At 46.2% G+C, this 19,782-nt stretch overlaps 1 protein-coding gene across 5 annotated transcripts in view; it reads right to left on the bottom strand.

Moving 5' to 3' along the window:
- DOCK11 (dedicator of cytokinesis 11) overlaps positions 1 to 19,782 on the bottom strand; it is a 203,363-nt gene that overhangs the window by 84,328 nt on the left and 99,253 nt on the right. For all 5 annotated transcript variants that reach the window (XM_029930644.1, XM_029930646.1, XM_029930645.1 and 2 more), the window contains exons 19-26: positions 18,151 to 18,243; positions 15,322 to 15,445; positions 11,614 to 11,735; positions 10,802 to 10,888; positions 8,266 to 8,355; positions 2,728 to 2,846; positions 779 to 848; positions 572 to 697 (exon numbers count right to left, since the gene is read on the bottom strand). In XM_029930644.1, coding sequence (XP_029786504.1) covers positions 572 to 697; positions 779 to 848; positions 2,728 to 2,846; positions 8,266 to 8,355; positions 10,802 to 10,888; positions 11,614 to 11,735; positions 15,322 to 15,445; positions 18,151 to 18,243 — 831 coding nt within the window. The remainder of the gene's footprint in view (positions 1 to 571; positions 698 to 778; positions 849 to 2,727; positions 2,847 to 8,265; positions 8,356 to 10,801; positions 10,889 to 11,613; positions 11,736 to 15,321; positions 15,446 to 18,150; positions 18,244 to 19,782) is intronic.

The following is a 19,782-nucleotide window of genomic DNA, read 5'->3' as shown; positions in this document are numbered from 1 at the left end:
GATCATGATCTCAGGGTTTGGGAGTTCAAGCCCCATATCAGACTCTGGGCTGATAGTGTGGATGGAACCTGCTTGGGTTCTCTATGTCGCTCTCTCTCTGTCTGCCCCCTCCCCTGCGCTCTCTCTCTCTCTCTCTCTCTCTCTCAAAAATAAACAAACAAGGAGGTGCCTGAGTGGATAAAGAAATCGTAGCCTATACATACAGTAAAACATTATTCAGGGCGCCTAGGTGGCTTAGTCAGTTAAGCGTCTGACTTCGGCTCAGATCACAATCTCACAGTTCGTGGGTTCGAGTCCCTCATCGGGCTCTGTGCTGACAGCTAGCTCAGAGCCTGGAGCCTGCTTCGGATTCTGTATCTCCCTCTCTCTCTGCCCCTCCCCTGCTCATGATCTATCTCTGTCTCTCAAAAATAAATAAATGTTAAAAAGAAATTTTTAAAAAAACCATTAAAAAAAAGGGGATGGGAGGGTCACATGAGCAAATGACGAAAAGACTAGAACCGAAACAGGAAGGTGGCAAACAGGTCCATCTGGGATTGCCTCTGCCCCCCGCTGCACCCTGCCTCCGTACCTTCAGCAGCTTATTGATCGAAAGAAAGTCAGCAGACTGTTTCAACACTGCGATCATTGTCGTGGCCAGAGTTTCATGTATCAGCTGGGCCTGAGGGGCGTTCGGTTTTTCAGGTCGGAAGCTATACTACAAACGAAAGAAAATGTAGCCCTAAGTCAAAATCCTCGCATAAAATAAGGGCCCCCAGAGAAAGCGGACTCCACAAACCTTGACGAAAGATCTTAAATAATTATCCAAGCCTTCTTCATGGCACTTGGAAACGATATGTAAGAGAACCCTGTAAACACAGTCAGAGACAACAGCATGTCAGGCTACAATGAATTACCACAGTTGGGGTGTCTAGCCCCCCAAACACCCTCCATGGCGCCTGAAGAATTCAAAGCCAGGGGATTGCAGAAGATATCCTAAGATAGCCCAACCAAGATCTCAGCAGCTAACTTGCTCAGGGCCTTGCACAACATTTCCCGGGTCAAAACACCAGTGTTGGCAACCCAAATGCCTCAACTCTGTTTTGCACACGTTTCAAATATGGTCGTGGCTATGATATAGGAAAAGACTTCGGGTGATGTAAATACTGAAACCCCCCCCCCCCCGCCCCCCAGCGAGTCAAAGGAAAGGAAGAGAAAGAGAAAATGGAAAGCATGGCAACGGATGGCGAGAAAGGAAGGAGAGAGACCGGACAGGTATAATGACAGGACCGGGGATGCCAAGTAAATACAGAATTCATATACAACACTACAGTGGTTCTCGAACTTTATCGTGCATCAGAATCACGTGGAGGACACATTGCTTGGCGCCTCTGGCAGGGTTTCTGACTTTTTAGTTCTGGGGTGACGTTCAATGATGAGGGATTTTGTCTGTTTGTGTTTTGTTTTCTCCTCGGCTGCCAGGTGAAACTGATGGTACGGGAGCCAAATGAGACAACCGCTGGACTAGAATAACGCTTCTGAAATTTTTCAGCAAACTGTCCCCGACAGCAGAGCGAACGGTAGCTGAGGACCCGCTGGGACAGGTCATGGCAACAGCAGCAGCAGCAAACCCCGAAACATCCAGCACCGAGCTCTCGATGTTTTCTGTATTATCCTATTTTAGTTTCAAAATTCAGTGCATTTTCCATTCGACTCTACCAGAGTTCCTTGTTAGTTTCTATAAAACAAATACTCCCTTATCCTTTTGAGTAAAAATTCATGGTTCAGGGAGACTCTGTCCAACACGAGAGCCACTAGCCATTGGTGACTATTTAATTAAAATGAACTACAGTTAAAAATTCAGTTCCTCAAACAGATGAACATAGGGGAAGGGGCAAGGGAAGAGGAGAGAAGGCATAAGAGACTCTTACTAAATACAGAGAACAAACTGAGGGTTGATGGAGGGAGCGGGGATGGGAGATGGGCCAATTGTTGTATTGTTCTCCACGTGTGCTGTCCAGTATGGTAGCCATTAGCCACATTTTGCTACCCAGCACTTGACATGTAGCTGGTATAACTGAGGAACTGATTTTCTTTTTAATTTAAATTTTAGTTAACATGCCGCGCAGTATTGGTTTCAGGAGTAGAATTCAGGCGACGGGCATGAAACCAATACTGCGCGGCATGTTAATTAAAATTTAAATTAAAAAGAAAATCAGTTCCTCAGTTATACCAGCTACATGTCAAGTGCTGGGTAGCAAAATGTGGCTAATGGCTACCATACTGGACAGCACACGTGGAGAACAATTCCATGTCTGGAGAAAGTTCCATCAGACAACACTGGTCTAGGGCAATGGTTCTCAAACTCTGTTGCATTATGGAATCACCTGGAAAACTTTAAAAAAACAAAAAGCTGATGCTGAGTTCCACCCCTCGATATTCTGGTCTCCTTGGTATGAAATGTGGTCTGGTTCCACATATCTTGAAAAGCTCCCTGGGTGATTCTAATGTGCAGTAAAGTTTTAGAACCCCTGGTCGAGGAAATCACAGTCAGTTTCTCCTATGGTTTCTGGTACCATCTATCCCTGGGGATACAAGGACCCCCAGTCTGAGAAGCATGAAACAAGAGAAAATGGATATTAGCGTTCTGCTTTTGGGTTCTCATGCAGAAGGTACATTTGTATTTAAAATGCAGACACACAAAAAGAAACCAAAGTTGCTGCGTCGTATCATAACGCCGAGACTCACATGGTACAGTTGATCGGAATGTCATCTTCGTGGGTCATGTTTGTGAGAACTTGGAAGAGTTGCATCAGAATTACAGGCAGAAACTGGATCATGACGTGGATCTCCATGGCATGCAAGCACTAAAACAAGTCATTGTTAGTTACAGAAACGAACGGGAATAGAACTTGTAAATGGGAAACAACAAATAATTCAGGAGACAGATACTCACTAGAATATAAGCTCACTCAAACCTGGGCTTCATAAGACAGGGCACTTTGGTTAATTCCTTTATCCACATCTCTATTTTGGCACTCAGATTTTGTTAGTTTATTTCGTATTAAATACTTTGGTTTTTTTTTAATTTTTAAATGTTTTATTTATTTTTGAGACAGAGACAGAGCATGAGCGGGGGAGGGACGGAGAGAGAGGGAGACACAGAATCCGAATCAGGCTCCAGGCTCTGAGCTGTCAGCACAGAGCCCGATGTGGGGCTCGAACCCACGAATGTGAGATCATGACCTGAGTCAAAGTCGGAGGCTCAACCAACTGAGCCACCCAGGCGCCCCTAAATACTTTGTTTACTGAAGATAAAAACGTGTATCTGGGATAAACGGGTTTTGGAATAAAGACGCTGCTGAGAAGCGGGATTCAATACAGTGCACTTTTCGATAGAACCGACTCTCCACTGACCCCACCCATGAAACAGCCTACATTCAGACACCTTCCTAAGTACATTTCTTCCAAGTTCTAGCACCCTGTCTCTAGTGGTAGGTGTGTTAATAGCAAAAAGCAGCAACGTGTTCGTATAGATGTAGAAACAACAGAAGCAGTGGAATCTGTAAAATTTCTTTCTCCTTCCTTCCCTTCTCTCCGCGTTCCTTCATTCACGCAGGCGTTCACTCAATCATTTAATCAGCCAGCCAACCAAAAGGTGAAAACAAGTCTCACTGGGCACCTTTGACATCCAGTCAAGGTTTCGCGCTTTGGGAAATACAGAGATGCAGGAGACCAGCCTCTGTACCTAAGGAACTCACTCTTTCTCTTTCCCAGGCCGCCTGACTTTTGCTCCATCTATCGCCATCCTCACCATCCCTGCTCACGACACGATCTGATCATCGGTACATGTGACATCGCAGCAGTGACCTCTTAGATCTCTGGGCAGATGCTCCTCCATTATACGTACAGGGCAAGAGATCAAGCTCAAGGAAGCCACGGCCTAGCCTTCCAGGTTTTCCTTCCTTTTCCCTCGTCTTCCAGCCTCACTGCCATCACCCCTCTTAACCTACAACCAAAACAGTCTCATCATTTTCTCGCAGGTCTCTGCAGTGTTCTCTTTACTCCCCACACGTCCACCTCTCATTTCCAAATTCATTGCCCTCCCGCTGGGTTACAGGAGACCACCTCCCGTCTGTGATACCTCCCCATTACCTAGGGCAGTGCTCGGCAACCAGGGGCCACTCTGCCACCCAATGGGACATCCTGGCATGTCTGGAACCATTTGGGGTTGTCACAGCTCGGGGGAGCTAGGGGGCAGAGGCCACCAATGCTGCTAAACATCCACCAGTGCACTGGACAGCCACGTACAGCAATGAACCTGTCCAAAGTGTCAATATTGCCAAGGCCGAGAAACCTTGGCCTGGGGTTCAAGACTACTTAAGACCTAACCTTTGTTTTTTAGCCCTAGTACTCATCACTCTTTACAAGGCCAACTGGTACCTTGGTTGCTCTGTGAGTAGATCACAGGCACTCCTGCCTTGGTGCTTTTGTTCAGTTTTTAGCTGCACCCCAGCCACCTTTCCAAGTTCAAGTTCAAATCCTTACTTCGGTGAAGCTGCTCATTCCACTCATTCAACAAAGACATTCAGAATGAACTTCCAAGTGCCAAGCACATCAAAAACAACCCTGGTCCCCACCATCAAGCAGGTCACAGTCTGTTGTCGGGGGGCGGGTGGCGGTAAAGACCTGGAACAAAATCTATAGACTAACAGCGGTCTATACAAAATGCACAAAGGAAGAAAACGAAGTCTTCAAATGGGCAAGGGATGTCCAATAAAGCTTCAGAGAAGAGGAGAGTTAAAGGGGAAGTGGGATCCTATCAGGAAAAGAGAGACAGGCATTCAACGCAAAACCGATCTAGTATTGCTCCTCGGTCATCTATTCTCAATGCAGCAGCACTAGAGTGTTTGGCCCCCACCCCCATTACAAAAAAAACAAGGCATCATGAACAAAAGGCTGTCAAGAGCCCCCCATGCCTACATGTGCCCCACGGACCTCTCCAAGCTCCTCCCATGCCACCTGCCCCTCCCCCAGCTGCTCTCCGTCTTCCAGCAACACCGTCTTTTCTTCTGTCCTTCAAACACGCCACCGCGAGGTGTTTCCACCCACCGCAGTATCCGTTCTCCTTTGCCACAGCATTATCACCTAGGCCTGTCTTCCTCTCGATTTCTTTTCCGCTTGAAGCATCAGCTCCTCAGACAGCCCGCCCTGACAGCCCCGTCTAGAGCACACTCCTGTCGGACCCCGTTAATCTGTTCCCTTTGCCTCACAGCAGTCATCTTGATCGAAAATTATTCACATCTACTCTCTACCCCAACTAGAGCAGGTATGTAATCTGAACTGTTCCCCATTATATTGTTGCCCTCCACAACATCTGACCGTACGAGGTGCTCAGTAAAGATCTGGTGAATGACTGCATCAATGAATGAAATAAGGAACCAATAGGGGCACCTGGGTGGCTCAGTCGGTTAAGTGTCCAACTTCGGCTCAGGTCACAACCTCGCAGCTCGGGAGTCCAAGTCCCACGTCGGGCTCTGTTCTGACAGCTCAGAGCCTGGAGCCTGCTTCGGATTCTGTGTCTCCCTCTCTCTCTATGCTCCTCCCCCACTCGCACTCTGTCTCTCTCTCAAAAATAAACTTCTTTGTAAATAAAATGAGCCAATAAAGATGGGAGGCCTGTTGTTTCAGTGGTTCCTAAGTTCCCTGAACCCACAGCATGCCAGCCTATAGCACGCATTTGGGATCTATCACATCTTGCTTTGGACTCTCATTTGTGCTGGTGACTTCTTTGTCAGTTCACTTATGTATGTCCTTTCTCTCTGGATGCTCTTAAGATCCCCATGGGCAGTGACCCTCAGTTATTCTTCTTTGCAAGCCTTGCAGCATCGGGGAAAATATTCCATCTATAAGTAGATGTTAGGTGAATTGCTAACGCAAGATCACTTACAGGGACAACAGATAGCAAGGTTTGATAGAGAGAACACGAGACCAGGAGTTAAGACCCACGTGTCGCCGGCTCAGCTCAGCTCTGTTACTGACCAGCTGAGTGACCACAGGCAAATCCCCTCTACTTGGGCTTCAATTTCCTTGTCAAAAATCTCAAGACTCCCTTTCAGTGCAAAGGGTCCAAACAGTAGTTCGGCTCCTTCTGTAATCATGTGGCATTTCACTCACTGCCACTAGAGGGCGGGCACAGGTTACATTTATATCAGAAATTCCACACCCTTAAAAACACAAATACGAGTGTATTTCTCTTTCTCCATTTTAAGAATACCAGTAGATGAAAATGATGCTCTGCTTCATTCCATTCTGCTAAAACTTTTATAAAACTTCCCTGCTGGAAGAAAAGCCAAAGATCTTAACAGACTAAGCATTCGTACGTAGAGCTGGCATTCTAGACATTACCCAAGGAAAGGATTTGAAAGTTGGATGACAATCATACTTCTTAATGATAATTAAGAATAACAGCCGCCTCAGGGGCACCTGGATGGCTCAGTTCATTAAGAGTCCGACTTTGACTTAGGTCACGATCCTGCGGTCTGTGGGTTCCAGCCCCATGTCGGGCCCTGTGCAGGAGCCTGCTTCGGATTCTGTGTCTCCCTCTCTCTCTGCCCCTTCCCACCCGCACTCTCTTTCTCAAAAATAAACATTAAAAAAAAAAAAACCCAAATCACGCTATGTCACTCCTCTGTTCAAAGCCCTGCAAGGCTTCCCATCTCTATTTAAGGTATAATTCAAACTCCTCATCACACTCTGGAAGTCCTGCTGTTCCCTGAACACACCAAGCAAGCTGCTCAGAGTCTTTGCACTTGCTGTTCCCAGCTCTCCACCCGAAGTGCACACAGCTGACGCTCTCATTTCCTTAAGGTCTCTGTCAAATGTCAATGTACCAGAGATCTTCCCTGACACGTTATCTATAAGAGAGACCCCCCCCCATTACTCTATGTTCGGGGTTTTCTTTGTGGCATTTATTACCACCTGAATGAAGATATTACATATATATCTATAGAACACGGTCACTTACTTGTTTCCTGTCCATCTGCTCCCACAAGAAAGTAAGCTCCCTGACAACAGGGACAGTGTTTGCTTTCTTCCCTTATATTCCAAACCCCAGAATGATGTCTGAACAAAGAAGGCACTCAAGAAATAAGTGCACACTGAATGGTTACGAGGTGGTACGTTTGCTATCTCACTGAAGCCTCACGACCACCCTCCGAGTTGCCATCACAGGTTACCCCCCATGTGACAGATAAAGAAACCAAGGCCTAGAGTAGTTCTGTAACTGTGGCCATGGTCAATCGCAGAGCTAAGAGGGGACAGATCTGGGACACAAGATCGGTGACATGATTCCAGAACCCATACATGTTATCCCTTGTCATACTATCTCTCTGAAAGAAACAAACGTTTTTGGGGGCGCCTGGGTGGCTTAGTCGCTTGAGCGTCCGACTTTGGCTCAGGTCATGATCTCACCGTTTGTGGGTTCGAGCCCCGAGTCAGGGTCTGTGCTGCCGGTGTGGAGCCTGCTTGGGATTCTGTGTCCCTTTGTCTCTGTCCCTGTCCTGCTCTCTCTCTCTCTCTCCAAATAAATAAATAAATAAATAAATAAATAAACAAACAAACATTTTAAAATTTCAAAATAAACAAACAAAATAAAAACACCTCAGACTTTCCAAGGCTGATCTACGAAATCTTCCTATGAAAGGTTTACGGTAGAAACCGAAAGAAGGGTCGCTCCCAGCGAGGTCCCATGATGTGCAAGTAAGTCCCACCGTGTTAGGGAATAAACAGAGCCTTGGGTTCTGAGTACATTTAAATAAATATGGTGTTTCTTAAGACTCTCTCCCATGCATCATGTGGAAACTGGGTTTTTCGCTCTTTCCCTGACCCTGTTGAGAATCTTTTACCCAGAGACCCCGGTCTTTTTATTCCCAGCAAAAGGGATGCCCTCCATGTCTCCGGACCCTTTTCCCCACAATAGCTGCCACCGTTACTGGGAAGTCAGCAAGAAGAGAAAAGACCCATGAAAACCACTTTATGGAACCCAAGTAAACATTTTCATGAGATTTTCAAAAACTATGTTGACAGAATCTGGCTGTTAGCAGTTTCTTCCTAACGTGGCAAGTCTGCTGTCTGCTTCCAAATCGGCAACTGAGAGAAAAGCACGTTACAGGATGTGTTCTCTTGGGGACACGCAACCCCAACGATTTTAGGGTGTTTGTTTCATTCCCCTTCCCCCTCATCAAAACATGGCAATGAGAAAGCCATGGAAAACAAACCATTTACCTTTAAATATTTAATGAGCTCCCCTGGAACTTCTACGGAGCCCGACTGAATCAGCTGGCAGTGTCGGAAGAATTTGTGCACATGCAGATCCTGAAAAACAGATGGTCACAGCCATATGAAATCTGATTCATTACCCCTCAAACACAGGCGCTTTGGTGCTCCGTCCTCCCCCATCTGCATCTTGCAAGCCAATCGATCCAGTCTTCTTCTTCTTTTTTTTTTTAACATTTATTTATTTTTTGGAGAGACAGAGAGTGAGTAGAAAGGGTCAGAGAGAAAGGGAGACACAGAATTCGAAACAGGCTCCAGGCTTCGAGCTGTCAGCACAGAGCCTGACATGGGGCTCGAACTCACAAACCACGAGATCGTGACCTGAGCCAAAGTTGGAGGCTTAACCGACTGAGCCACCCAGGCGCCCCCGATCCAGGTCTTCTAACGCCTATGTTTGGCAGCTGCAGTGCCCAACACATGTGCCCATGTCCCATGGTCCCCTGGACCATCATGTAAAAGCAGCAGAAGCCGGGCCAACGGAGCATGTACCTACGCATACCGGGCAGGCCACAATCTTTGCACAACTAGCCAAATGGTCATTTAATTCCCTTTCTGATGAGGGCAGTCGGGCAGGTTGGGCCGCTTCTACATTTTAGACAGGCTTCCCACCCAGCGTGGAGTCCTACACGTAGCTGAACTCATGACCCTGAGATCTAGATGTGAGCAGAGATCAAGAGTCAGACCCTTGACTGACTGGGCCGCCTGGGCGGCCCAGGCTACTGCTAGATTTTAATGAAATGAGAAAGAATAGAGGTCTGGACTGACAGGTGAAGAAAAGGTAGCAGCATGGCTACCAGACAATAGTCTCAGGCATTCAATGCCCAACTGACCATGACACTCGGTCAGCAAGTATCCATCCGTCCTACACAGAACCTAGATATTATATACGGACTTTGGAGGCAGCACATACTAGATCAGGAAGTGGAAATATCAGATTTGGATTTCGACCTGTCTCTTCTGCGGGACCTTGGGTAAGTCATCTAACCTGACCGGGTTTCAGTTTCTTCATCTAGGAAATGGTGAAGTGGGCAAGGGGGAACCGAGAAGGACCTTATACGTCACTCCAAGGAACATGGACTTCATCTTCTCCATTGGTGAATTTCCAAACTGTGCTTGAGCCCTCCAACTGATATTCGATTGAAATTTCATGGATGCCAAGGCCAAGGGGAAATTACTAGTCATCCACGATCCACTGATTTCAAATTTCTGCATTTAGGGAGACTGGGTGGCTCAGTCAGTTAAGCGTCTAACTTCGGCTCATGTCATGATCTCACGGTTCGTGGGTTTGAGCCCCGCATTGGGCTCTGTGCTGATGGCTCAGAGCCTGGAGACTGTCTTCGGGTTCTGTGTCTCCCTCTCTCTCTCTCTAACTCTCCCCTGATCACACAGTCTCTATCGGTCTCTCAAAAATTAATAAAATGTTTAAAAAAATTTTTTTAACAAAACAAATTTCTGTGTTCAACTCCAGTCTTTTTATGAGAAAAACATCAAATTCCAACAGAGAGACATCCTACAAAGTTTCACTACTCCTGAAAAGCAACGAGGCCATCAAAAACAAGGAGTGTCTGAGAGACCTTGTCACAGCCAAGAGAAGCCTAAGAAGACGTGACAACCAAATGTAATATGCTACCCTGGATAGAATCAATAGGTAAAAATGAAGGAAATCTGAATAAATTCAAGCTTTAGTCAATGGTTATGTATCATCACTGGTTCATTAATTAGAACATACGTGCCAGACTAATGTTTTAAAAATATTTATTTATTTTTGGGAGAGCACGGCAAGGGAGGGGCAGGGAGAGGGGGGCAGAGGACCCAAAGCAGGCTCTTTAAAGAGCTGACAGGCTGTCAGCAGTGAGCCTGATGTGGGGCTCGAACTCCTGAACCACAAGATCATGACCTGAGCCAAAGTCGGGTACTCAACCCACTGAGCCACGGAGGCACTCTTGTGACCCCACGCCATACTCATTAATGTAAGAGGGTAATAACGGGGAACTAGGCACAGGGTATATGCGGATTGTCTGTACGATCCGTACTATTTTTCTGTAAATCCCAAACTGTTCCAAAAACTAAAATTTATTTTTTGAAAGAATGTGATAATAGCCTCCACTGTCCCTTCAGAGCTTTGTAAGGCTTGAATCCATTAATGGGATTTTGAAGGGATTATACAACTTGAGCTATTACAATTAAGAATGAGGTTGTCGCTAATGAGATAGTCTTTGAGGCCACAACTTCTCTGAGGCTGCAGGAATCAAACGCAGTCTATTTTAAACAAGAAATGAGTTCAGGAGCCCCTGGCTGGTTCAGTCAGAAGAGCATGCGACTTTCGACCTCGGGGTCCGGAGTTCAAGCCCCACATTGGGGGTAGGGATTACTAAAATCAAACACAAATACAAACATACAAACAAAAACCAACCAAACGAACAAAAAACTTAAAAGAAATAGATTCAAACATGAAAACTGATCAAATTCACGTGATGCAACTTACTTGAGTATAAATGGTAGACTCTAAGTGGCTTTTAATCTTCAACAAAGGCTTTGCACCATCTACCCACTTAATATCCACATTAGATTGCTGTGAACAGAAAGTACAGACAGGGGTTCTGTAACGTGGGAATGGACAGGTAAGGGACAGATAGCACCTTTGCGCATTTCAACTTTCTTCCCCCCAGAAACAAATGTGTTAGTTTCACACACAGGGAATTACTGGAGAAAATAATCTGCCTTTAAAGTAAATGGTCCTAAGCCATTGTGAATTTCCAATCTTTTGCAGACTGGCACTTTTATAAATTAGAATAACAATGAACTAGTAACTAAAGGAATTGTTTAGGATGATGCTGAAAATACAAGCCCCCAGTTTTTAAAGCTTCTTAGACTCAACAGATAAGAGGTAATCTGTGTCAAACTGCTATCAAAGCTTTACATGGATGTTCCTGACTTCTCTTTCTTCCCCAGCCCTCTGCCCCTCCCTGCGCTCGCTCACTCTGTCCCACTGTCTTTCTCTCTCTCAAAAACATGAAAAGCAGAATGCTATCCACTAGAATACAGGGAGGGGCAGAGGGAGAGGGAAGGGAAGGCAGGAGAGCGAGAAAGAGAGGAGAGAAAGAGAGAGAATCTTAAGGAGACTCCATGTTCAGGGCAGAGCCCAACATGGGGCTCAAGCCCAGGACCCCAGGATCAAAGTCTGAGCCAAAATCAAGAGTCAGAGGCTCAACAGACTGGGCCACCCAGGTGCCCCCAGCATTGTCCTTTTGAAACACCATGCTGTGACTACTTCAGCAAAGTCGGTTTCTCTCCTACCCTTCTTGATTCTGCATCATTCACGTTCAGGTAGCCTGGAGGAAGGTTGGCTGAGACGGGCAGCTGCTGCTCCAAGGTAACGACCCTACCATCCTTCAGCAAAGGGACCCAGGCAAAGCCAACTGCCGAGACAACGAACAAGCATGAGAAATGAAATCGCAAATGCAATTAGCTCCCCAAATCACTGACTGCTGGGGAGCAGGGCAGGGTGGCGATGTTTCCGGGGGCGGGGGCAGGGGCAGGGTCCGTATATGGGAGTCCAGGTGTTGGGCGTCCAAATACTCGGGAAGGAACAATGAATGCATTTGGGTGGCTTCCTAATCCCGGGCGGGCCACTAACGACTTATATTGACTCAATTTCCTGGGCTGTAAATTGGGAACAACACATAATCTTTCCATCCCATGGTTACTGAGAGACCAAAGAGAACTAATATATGAAAATGCTTTGAAATTTTACAAGTGCATCAGGACCGCTATCTAATTCACCCTTTGGGGGATAATTTGCGGTAGACTTATTTTTTAAAGAAAGATTCCAATCCCTCTCATCCGTTCTCAGCAGAAGTACAGAGCCTCGTGTCTGGGACAATCTCGAACCACCATCAACATGTTCCAAAATTTCTGACAGCAATCCTACCATAGGGGACTATAGAAAATCAAGGGCACAAGCCAAGGTTACAGTCCATATTCATACAAGGCAGCACTCAGTTCGGCAGTTTTCCTTAGTACAGAAGGAAGAAAATCCAGTAGCAGAATGTAGCCAGGGCATCGTGTTTCCAACTTGAATCCATTGAGAGATTTCCCCCAGTCTCTGTACTTAACAGTTCTACTCACAAAAGCCTCTTGGATTTCCACTAAAGAATTCATCATGTTCTAGCTAAAAGAGCCAATGCCATCTGTGTGCCTCAGGTTGAAGTGTCAGTATTTCCATTATAGAGATTTACTCTGGGCTTCAAGTGTTTATAACTCAGCTCTAAAAAAAAAAGCTTGCTCTGGACCGAGTTCTGGCGTACGAGAGAGGGTGTTGGCTGGAGAGCACTTTTTCAAGCCCCTGCCTCCTGATTCTTTAAAATTCTTTGTGTGAGTGTGTGTGTGTGTGTGTGTGTGTGCACGCGCGTTTATACTGTGAACACAGAAGTCAACACAAATCTGGTTAGAATGTTTTCATTCACGTGTTTCATTTGGCAACTGCTTTAATTCTTAAAAGAAGACAAATATGTTGCTTTCGCTAAATAGACTAAATGGCTTTCTCAGACTCTGAAACATGCCAGAAAGGATCGTTACTAGTTCGGCTTCAGACATGGTTTACCCAGAGCTCTTCTTTTATAAAGAGCACAGGAAAGTAACATGGGCGCAAGATCCATTCAAAAGGACTCTGTCACAGTAGTTAACTGAAAACTGGACAGGTGACAAAAGGCTTCCAGTCCCGAAAATAGGAAAATCTCTTTCTTGTTCGTGGGGGGAATTTTTCCCCTTAGAAATTTTTGAGATAGAATTCGGACACCATAGGATTCATCTGTGTATTAATTTTTTAAAATAATTTATTGTCAAGTTAGCTAACATGTGGCACATACAGTGTGCTCTTGGTTTCAGGGGTAGAGTCCCATGATTCTTCATTTATGCACAACCCCCCAGTGCTCATCCCAACAAGTGTCCTCCTCAGTGCCCATCACCCTCTCCCCTGGCTCTCATTAATTCACCTGCTTGAAGGGCAAAATTCAATGATCTTTAGTATATTTCACAAAGCCGGGCATCCACTGACTGCTACTAATTCCAGAACTCTTTCATCACGCCGAAAAGAAACTCCACACCTCTTAGAAGCCACTCCCCATTTTCTCTCCTCCCCAAGTCCCTGGCAACTGCTAATCTACCTTCTGTCTGTATGGAATTGCTTAGGCAACACTTTCTGCACAGTGAATTAATCAAGAAGCATGACCAAAGGTGTCTCTCAGTGAAAACTCATAGAGAGCACTTGGAAGCTGCAAAGGTACAATGTCAAGTATACGCCATCTGGCTCAAAGGGGCGGAGCCACTTAAGGATGGGCGGTAACACGTGATGAGTGGCCCACAGAATGACCATGCCCTGCGGTCTTCTGTTCCTACTCTTCCGCCAGATTTCTTCTCAGCCCTCAAGGTCCCTGCCCTGAACAAACCACGATTTCTATGGGGATAAAGAACAGGACCGCACTCTCCATAAGGGACAATTCCTGATATTTTCACAGTGGTTGCCTGTCTCGCTGGCTCCTCAAACTCCACATCCCCCCAAAACCTATGATCCCCACCTGTGATCCTGCTACTTTGGAAATTCCTTCCATCCAATTTTGAAACCTCAGTGCTAACTTTGAATCATCTCTCTAGTAGCCAACCGTTTACCGGACCCAACATCTCTTCTCCTGCAATTGCTTTTTCATCATCCCCCTGCTACTGCTGTAGCGTGGCCCCCTTTCCCAATGGACCTCTGAAGTAGCCACTTGCTGGTGTTTCTTCTTCTTTCCTGCTCCGACTCCCTCCGCCATTATTTGCTGCCCAGTGGACCTCCTGCAGAACAGCTCTTACTGGTTATTACTACCCTTCAATATTTCCATATAGATGACAGAATGCAACCAAATGCACAGCCTGGCATTCAAGGCTTTCCATGATCTGACGCCTCCTTATCAACCTGACATCCTGTGATTCGCCTCCCAACACTCTGTGCTTTGGTGGTATTGAACAACGTACATGTGGTTCCCTGGCCATATCCCTCAATACTCCTTTATCCTGGAATCCTCGACCTTCCTGCCATCACTGCATTCTCAATTTCAACCCTGCCCTTTGAAGGCCTCACCCAAACACCATCTCCTCCCAGAAGCCCTCTCAGATTCCCGGCCACTCGTCCCTCCACCAACTGAAGTGCTAACTCAGTATTCTCTGAGATCACACGGCACCATTTCCTCGGTTAACTACTACTTTTGATCTTGTATTGTAGTTGTCCACAATGGTCTCACCTCCCTGGCTAGACCCTATGCCCACTTAAGACGAGATCTAGGTTTGATTCTCCACAGGACCTATAATCCTGTCTTGCACATCATAAGCATGTAGACGTCGTTGGTGAGTGAATGAGTACCTGAATGATTTAAGGATGATGCAGGCTAGCTTGGATAGTGGGGGTGGCACCCACCATGTTTACAGGGAGGGCCTCTGTGGCCTCCTAAAGAAGCATCCTACGGCTTTACCTCCAGCCTTGCCGAATGGGACCTGGACTGGGGTTTCACTACTAGACTTTATTCCAGATCATGGCCTCTATTCTGTTCTCACTAGAACCAGGTGGCCCCCAGGCTCCCCTCAGGCTCAAAACTGTCCCCAGCTCTGGGGTCACCACCTTCAGGGAGCCAGACTGGAACGTTCTAGTTGCTGGGCCATTCTACGTAAGAAATACCACCCCTACCGCCTGTTGCAATGCACGTCCCTGCATGAGAAGCATGACTTTACGTTGTGTGTATTACTGCACGTGACTTCCAGGAGTCCAAGCGCACAGGCAAGCATTTGGACGCGACATGTGGTAGAAATGATGGTCACATGAACATACAATTCTTCTTACACCGATGAACTCTGTAACTCCGAAATGTGCTTTTTAAGAAGTGGTTTGCAGCCTTGAGGAAAAGAGGCCTGTTGCATTCTAGACAATTCCATCTCAAACAGCCGCAGAAAGAGACATTTAAAGGGTACACGCACCTGGAGTTTCAACTGTGTCCTGCTTTTTGGTCGTTCCCTTTGTGTTAATTTCACAACTTACATGATAAAACGTGAAAAGCAAATGATGCTTTTGATGCAGGTGAATGGGAAGTTCGATTTTCATCTGCAATGACAGCAAAATTACACACAGCATTTTGTTTTGTTTTTAATTGTCAAGCTGAACTGTCAGACCTTTAGTTCGGTTTCATCATTACTTTCCCAATGACATATTTTTCTAAACGGCAAGCCAAGTCATTAAATACTAGATACCATTTAAACATGCTTTCAAGGCTTTTCCAGTCAGTTTCAATTTGAAAATAGTCTTCTCCCGGGCTGTGAGGCCTGATTTATTACTTGTGCTGCAGAGGCCAGTGGATTCTCCTGGACTCAACTTTGCAGCAGAATTTTCTAGAACACTGGATCAAAACCACAGCCTCACAGCCCAGGAATACTATGTAACTCAGGCTGAGTCAGTGAATACAATCTATCCAAAATGTATACTGAATTTGAAAGGCTTCTTTTCTCTAAATTGCTGCCCTCCTTTCTGTGAAAAAGTAAGCTTTGCAAATAAACGTGCAAAAAGTCACGATGATATTATGGTATCCACCAATTATGGTTCACGTAAATATCTTTTGAAGCAAAACATTAAGTTGACTTATAGGGACATCTGGGTGGCTCAGTCAGCTGAGCATCAGACTCTTGCTTTCAGCTCAAGTCGTGATCTGGCGGGAGCCCTGCATCTGGCTCTGCACTGACAGGGCAGAGTCTGTTTGGGATTCACTATCTCCTGCTCCCTCTGCCCTTCCCCCACTCACACTGTCTCTCTCTAAATAAATAAATAACTTTTATTTTTATTTTTTTTAAACGTTTATTCATTTTTGAGAGACAGAGACAGAGTGTGAGTAGGGAGAGGCAGAGAGAGGGAGACACAGAATCTGAAGCAGCCTCCAGGCTCTGAGCTGTCAGCACAGAGCCTGACACGGGGCTCGAACTCACGAACCGTGAGATCATGACCTGAGTTAAAGTCGGAGGCTTAACCGACAGCCACCCAGGTGCCCCTATAAATAAATTTTTAAAGAAAGAAATAACTATGCTCAGCCTTGACACATGAATTTAATCCTAAAAATGAATACTCTTTTCTTAGGATTACTATTTTGAGAGAGAGAGAGCATGAATGAGGGAGAGGGGAGACAGAGAGGGAGACAGCATTTTAAGCAGGCTCCATGCTCAGCGTAGGACTCAATCCCTTGACCTTGGGATGATGTCCTGCGCCAAAGTCAGGAGTCAGATGCTTCACCGACTGGGCCACCCAGGCACCCCTAACAAATGAAGACTTTAATACAAACCCCCAGCCTGGAGTGATTTTCCAATCAAGACCTAACCAAATACCTACAATGCCTCCTGGAAGTTTATAAGCAACAAACTATAGGCTTAACTGACTTGATGTACATGCATTTACCTGCACAGAAATACATGCAACGTCCCTCACTCTCCAAGTCCTGGCCACCACAGACTGAATGACTGCCTGCTTCTTTCTGGGATCCTAAAAATAACGTGGGTTACTTCTACCTGATCAAGTTTCCTGCAGCGACTCGCGCTGACTACAGCTCGGTGCTGGACATCTGGCCGGATGATCACTCACGCAAGGCGTGGTTCTGGCATTAGAACTGATTTCTGTCGTCGGTGGATCTCGCCACAGCCTATTCACAGCATCCAGGCCATCTGGGTATCTAATGGTCTGTTGCACATGAATGTGGGCATCCTCTCTCCCTGGGTGGCTAACCCACAAAGGTGACGCCGTCCCCCCTGGGCAAATCATAACAGCAGTGAGGGGTGAGTATCAGAGAAACAGCCCCAAGGAGCAGAAACGGCAGTGCTCGCCACCTGGGCTGCATATTCAGGTCTGTGGAGACCTGTGGGAGTCAAATCCAGTCTGCAGATCTGGATAAGCCCAGGACACACCGACTAGAAGAGGCTGTGACAGAGACACTAAGCAAGACTCTGGGAAGTACACAGAGATGCAGAGGTGGAGGGGGAAAGGGAGGCAGAGACAGGGCCAGAGAGGTAGACCGAGTGGGGAGCACAGAGCCAGGGAGACATACCAGTCCCCTTTGTCTACACTGCGCTGAGGCATTAGAGCAGCTGGTGGGATTCTGATGGCCCTCACATGCTGCTGTCTCCCAAAGCCTTTCACTTACAGAGAGGCTGCACGCCCAACCCCACGCAAAACCACAGGAAGAAAAATACAGAAGGTCCTTGAGAGCTATCTGTTCTGAATTTATTTGATTTTTTAGGTTTATTTATTTATTTTGAGGGAGAGGAAGGGCAGAGAGACAGAGAGACAGAAGCCCAAGCAGGCTCTGTGCCGTCGGTGCAGAGCCGGATGCGGGACTCGAACTCACAAACCGTGAGATCATGACCTGAGTTGAGATCAAGAGTCAGACACTTAACCGACTGAGCCACCCAGGGGCCCCAGAATTTCTTACTGTACAGTTGAGGAAATGGAGACTCAGAAAGCGAAAGTGACTTGTTCAAGGTCATGGAGCCAGTTGTCAAAGCTAGGGCTAGAATCCTAGCTCTGGTCACGCGTTTGTTACCTTGTGGTTACAGTGTTACCTTGTGCCAGAGCCCCTCCAATTTGTGAGCAAATCTTCTCCTGTCATCAAAGGGCACCGAGCAGGCACGGGGGGCCCTTCATCTTGGTGTGACATTTTCTATTTTCATGGGACAAGGGATTCCAAGGGCAGATAAAATGATGGAAAGGAAGGAAAAAAAAAAAAAAGAACCACCACTCTGTTTTATAAACATCAGAAAAAAATGCATTCTTACCTCATCATAGAACTCTGGGTTTTGGTTGTGATGTGAGACCACAGCATAAGCATTTGTGGTAAAGACAGACCCGGCGGGTTTCCCATAAATACACTGCAAAAGAAGGAAACTGAGTCACTGATCTCAGTGAAAAGGTCTTTACACACACTGCAATGGAACCACATGCCGGCAGAGTCATCTGTGAGCATAAGGCCACGGCCAAGCCCCCTCAGCTCTCACTGTGAACTTGTAAACTCCGGATCATTTACCCGCACTCCAGCGACCACCCCCAGACATTGCCTAACTTGGCTGCATGGATAGTGCCGGGTTTCCAGTTATCAAAGAAATGCACTTCCAAGTTCATTGACAGCAAGGAGTCAAACATGGCTAATCACTTGGAAAGGAAACACTCTGAAACCGGATCTGGAAAGTTTATGTCTCTGATGCTACTTGCATCTCTTAACTGAAAAGGCTCCCCCAGCCCCAGTTAGCAATATTTCCTGAATGTTCCTTGTGTGGTGGGCCAGGTGAGGGATTAATACACACACACACACACACACACACACACACACACACACACAACCAGCAGACACATTCATAGCCTAAAGGAATTAAAACTTGAACGTCCATTAGGCTACAGACAAGTTCACTGTTCTCTCACTTTACGAGCCACCTTTGAAAAGTCATCAGCTTTCTGTTATACCAATAAAATAAATGCAAGGCTTGCTATAGTTCCATGAAAAGATCCAATTTCATTGCTGATGGGGTTTTTTCACTTCCATAGGGTCTAATAAGCTCAAGGATAAATACAGAGTCAGCATGCCAAGGGACTAATTGCTTCACCCTGTCACTTTCAGAGCCAGCCTCTAGGCTAGCTACGAAATGAAATGAAGACTCCATGTGAAAAGATCGACAATTCGCCTCTAAACACAGTTCTGAAGGCAATTTGCAAGAACTGCTGAGAGGTAACGTCAGAATCTTGAAATATACAAACGGGAGATTGCATGGCAGAGAAAACGATTAGTTATTCTCATCTGCAGTGAAGGGAGAATCAGGGACAACGCACCTAATATGAGCCAACTAATTCTTAACTTAGGTTTCCTGGGGGGGCGGGGAGGGACAAACACACACACACACACACACACACACACACAAGAACAAAAAACATCTCTTTTCAAAGGTAGGGGTTTCTATACATTCAATGACTTAGTCAGGGGCCCCCAGCCTCCTTCCCCAGGAGGTTTGAGTGGAAGACTTAGCCATCCATCTGTCTGATTTAGGCTCAAGCTAGAGAAGCGGGGAGCCAGAAAAACAATTTGTGACGGCGAGATGTTCTCGGACTTCTCTCTGAGGCCTCTGATTAATGTGCTAAAGAGCGAAAATGTAAAGGGATAGGTATTTGAGGATTGCTCTATCAGATAATACGGAGATTCTGCTCTTCCTACGCCGCTAATGCAAGTTTGGAGGCACCATTTGGCCTGTCATGTCACAGCAGAGAAGTCCTATCTCAGATCAAAGCAGTCATGCTGTGCTTCTGTTTGCTCAGAGCCTGTTCAGGTTTCAAGGAGAAAGGAGTTTACAGTCCCCTGATGATACCAGTATAAGCTGTCAGGTCATAGGAGAAAATGACCTTGTGATTGCACATCAAAGCCA

Source organism: Suricata suricatta, chromosome X (assembly GCF_006229205.1).
Source record: "Suricata suricatta isolate VVHF042 chromosome X, meerkat_22Aug2017_6uvM2_HiC, whole genome shotgun sequence".
NCBI classification, from domain to species: domain Eukaryota; kingdom Metazoa; phylum Chordata; class Mammalia; order Carnivora; family Herpestidae; genus Suricata; species Suricata suricatta.
Note: the sequence above shows the minus strand (reverse complement) of the source record. Positions and strands in the feature narration are given on the sequence as shown.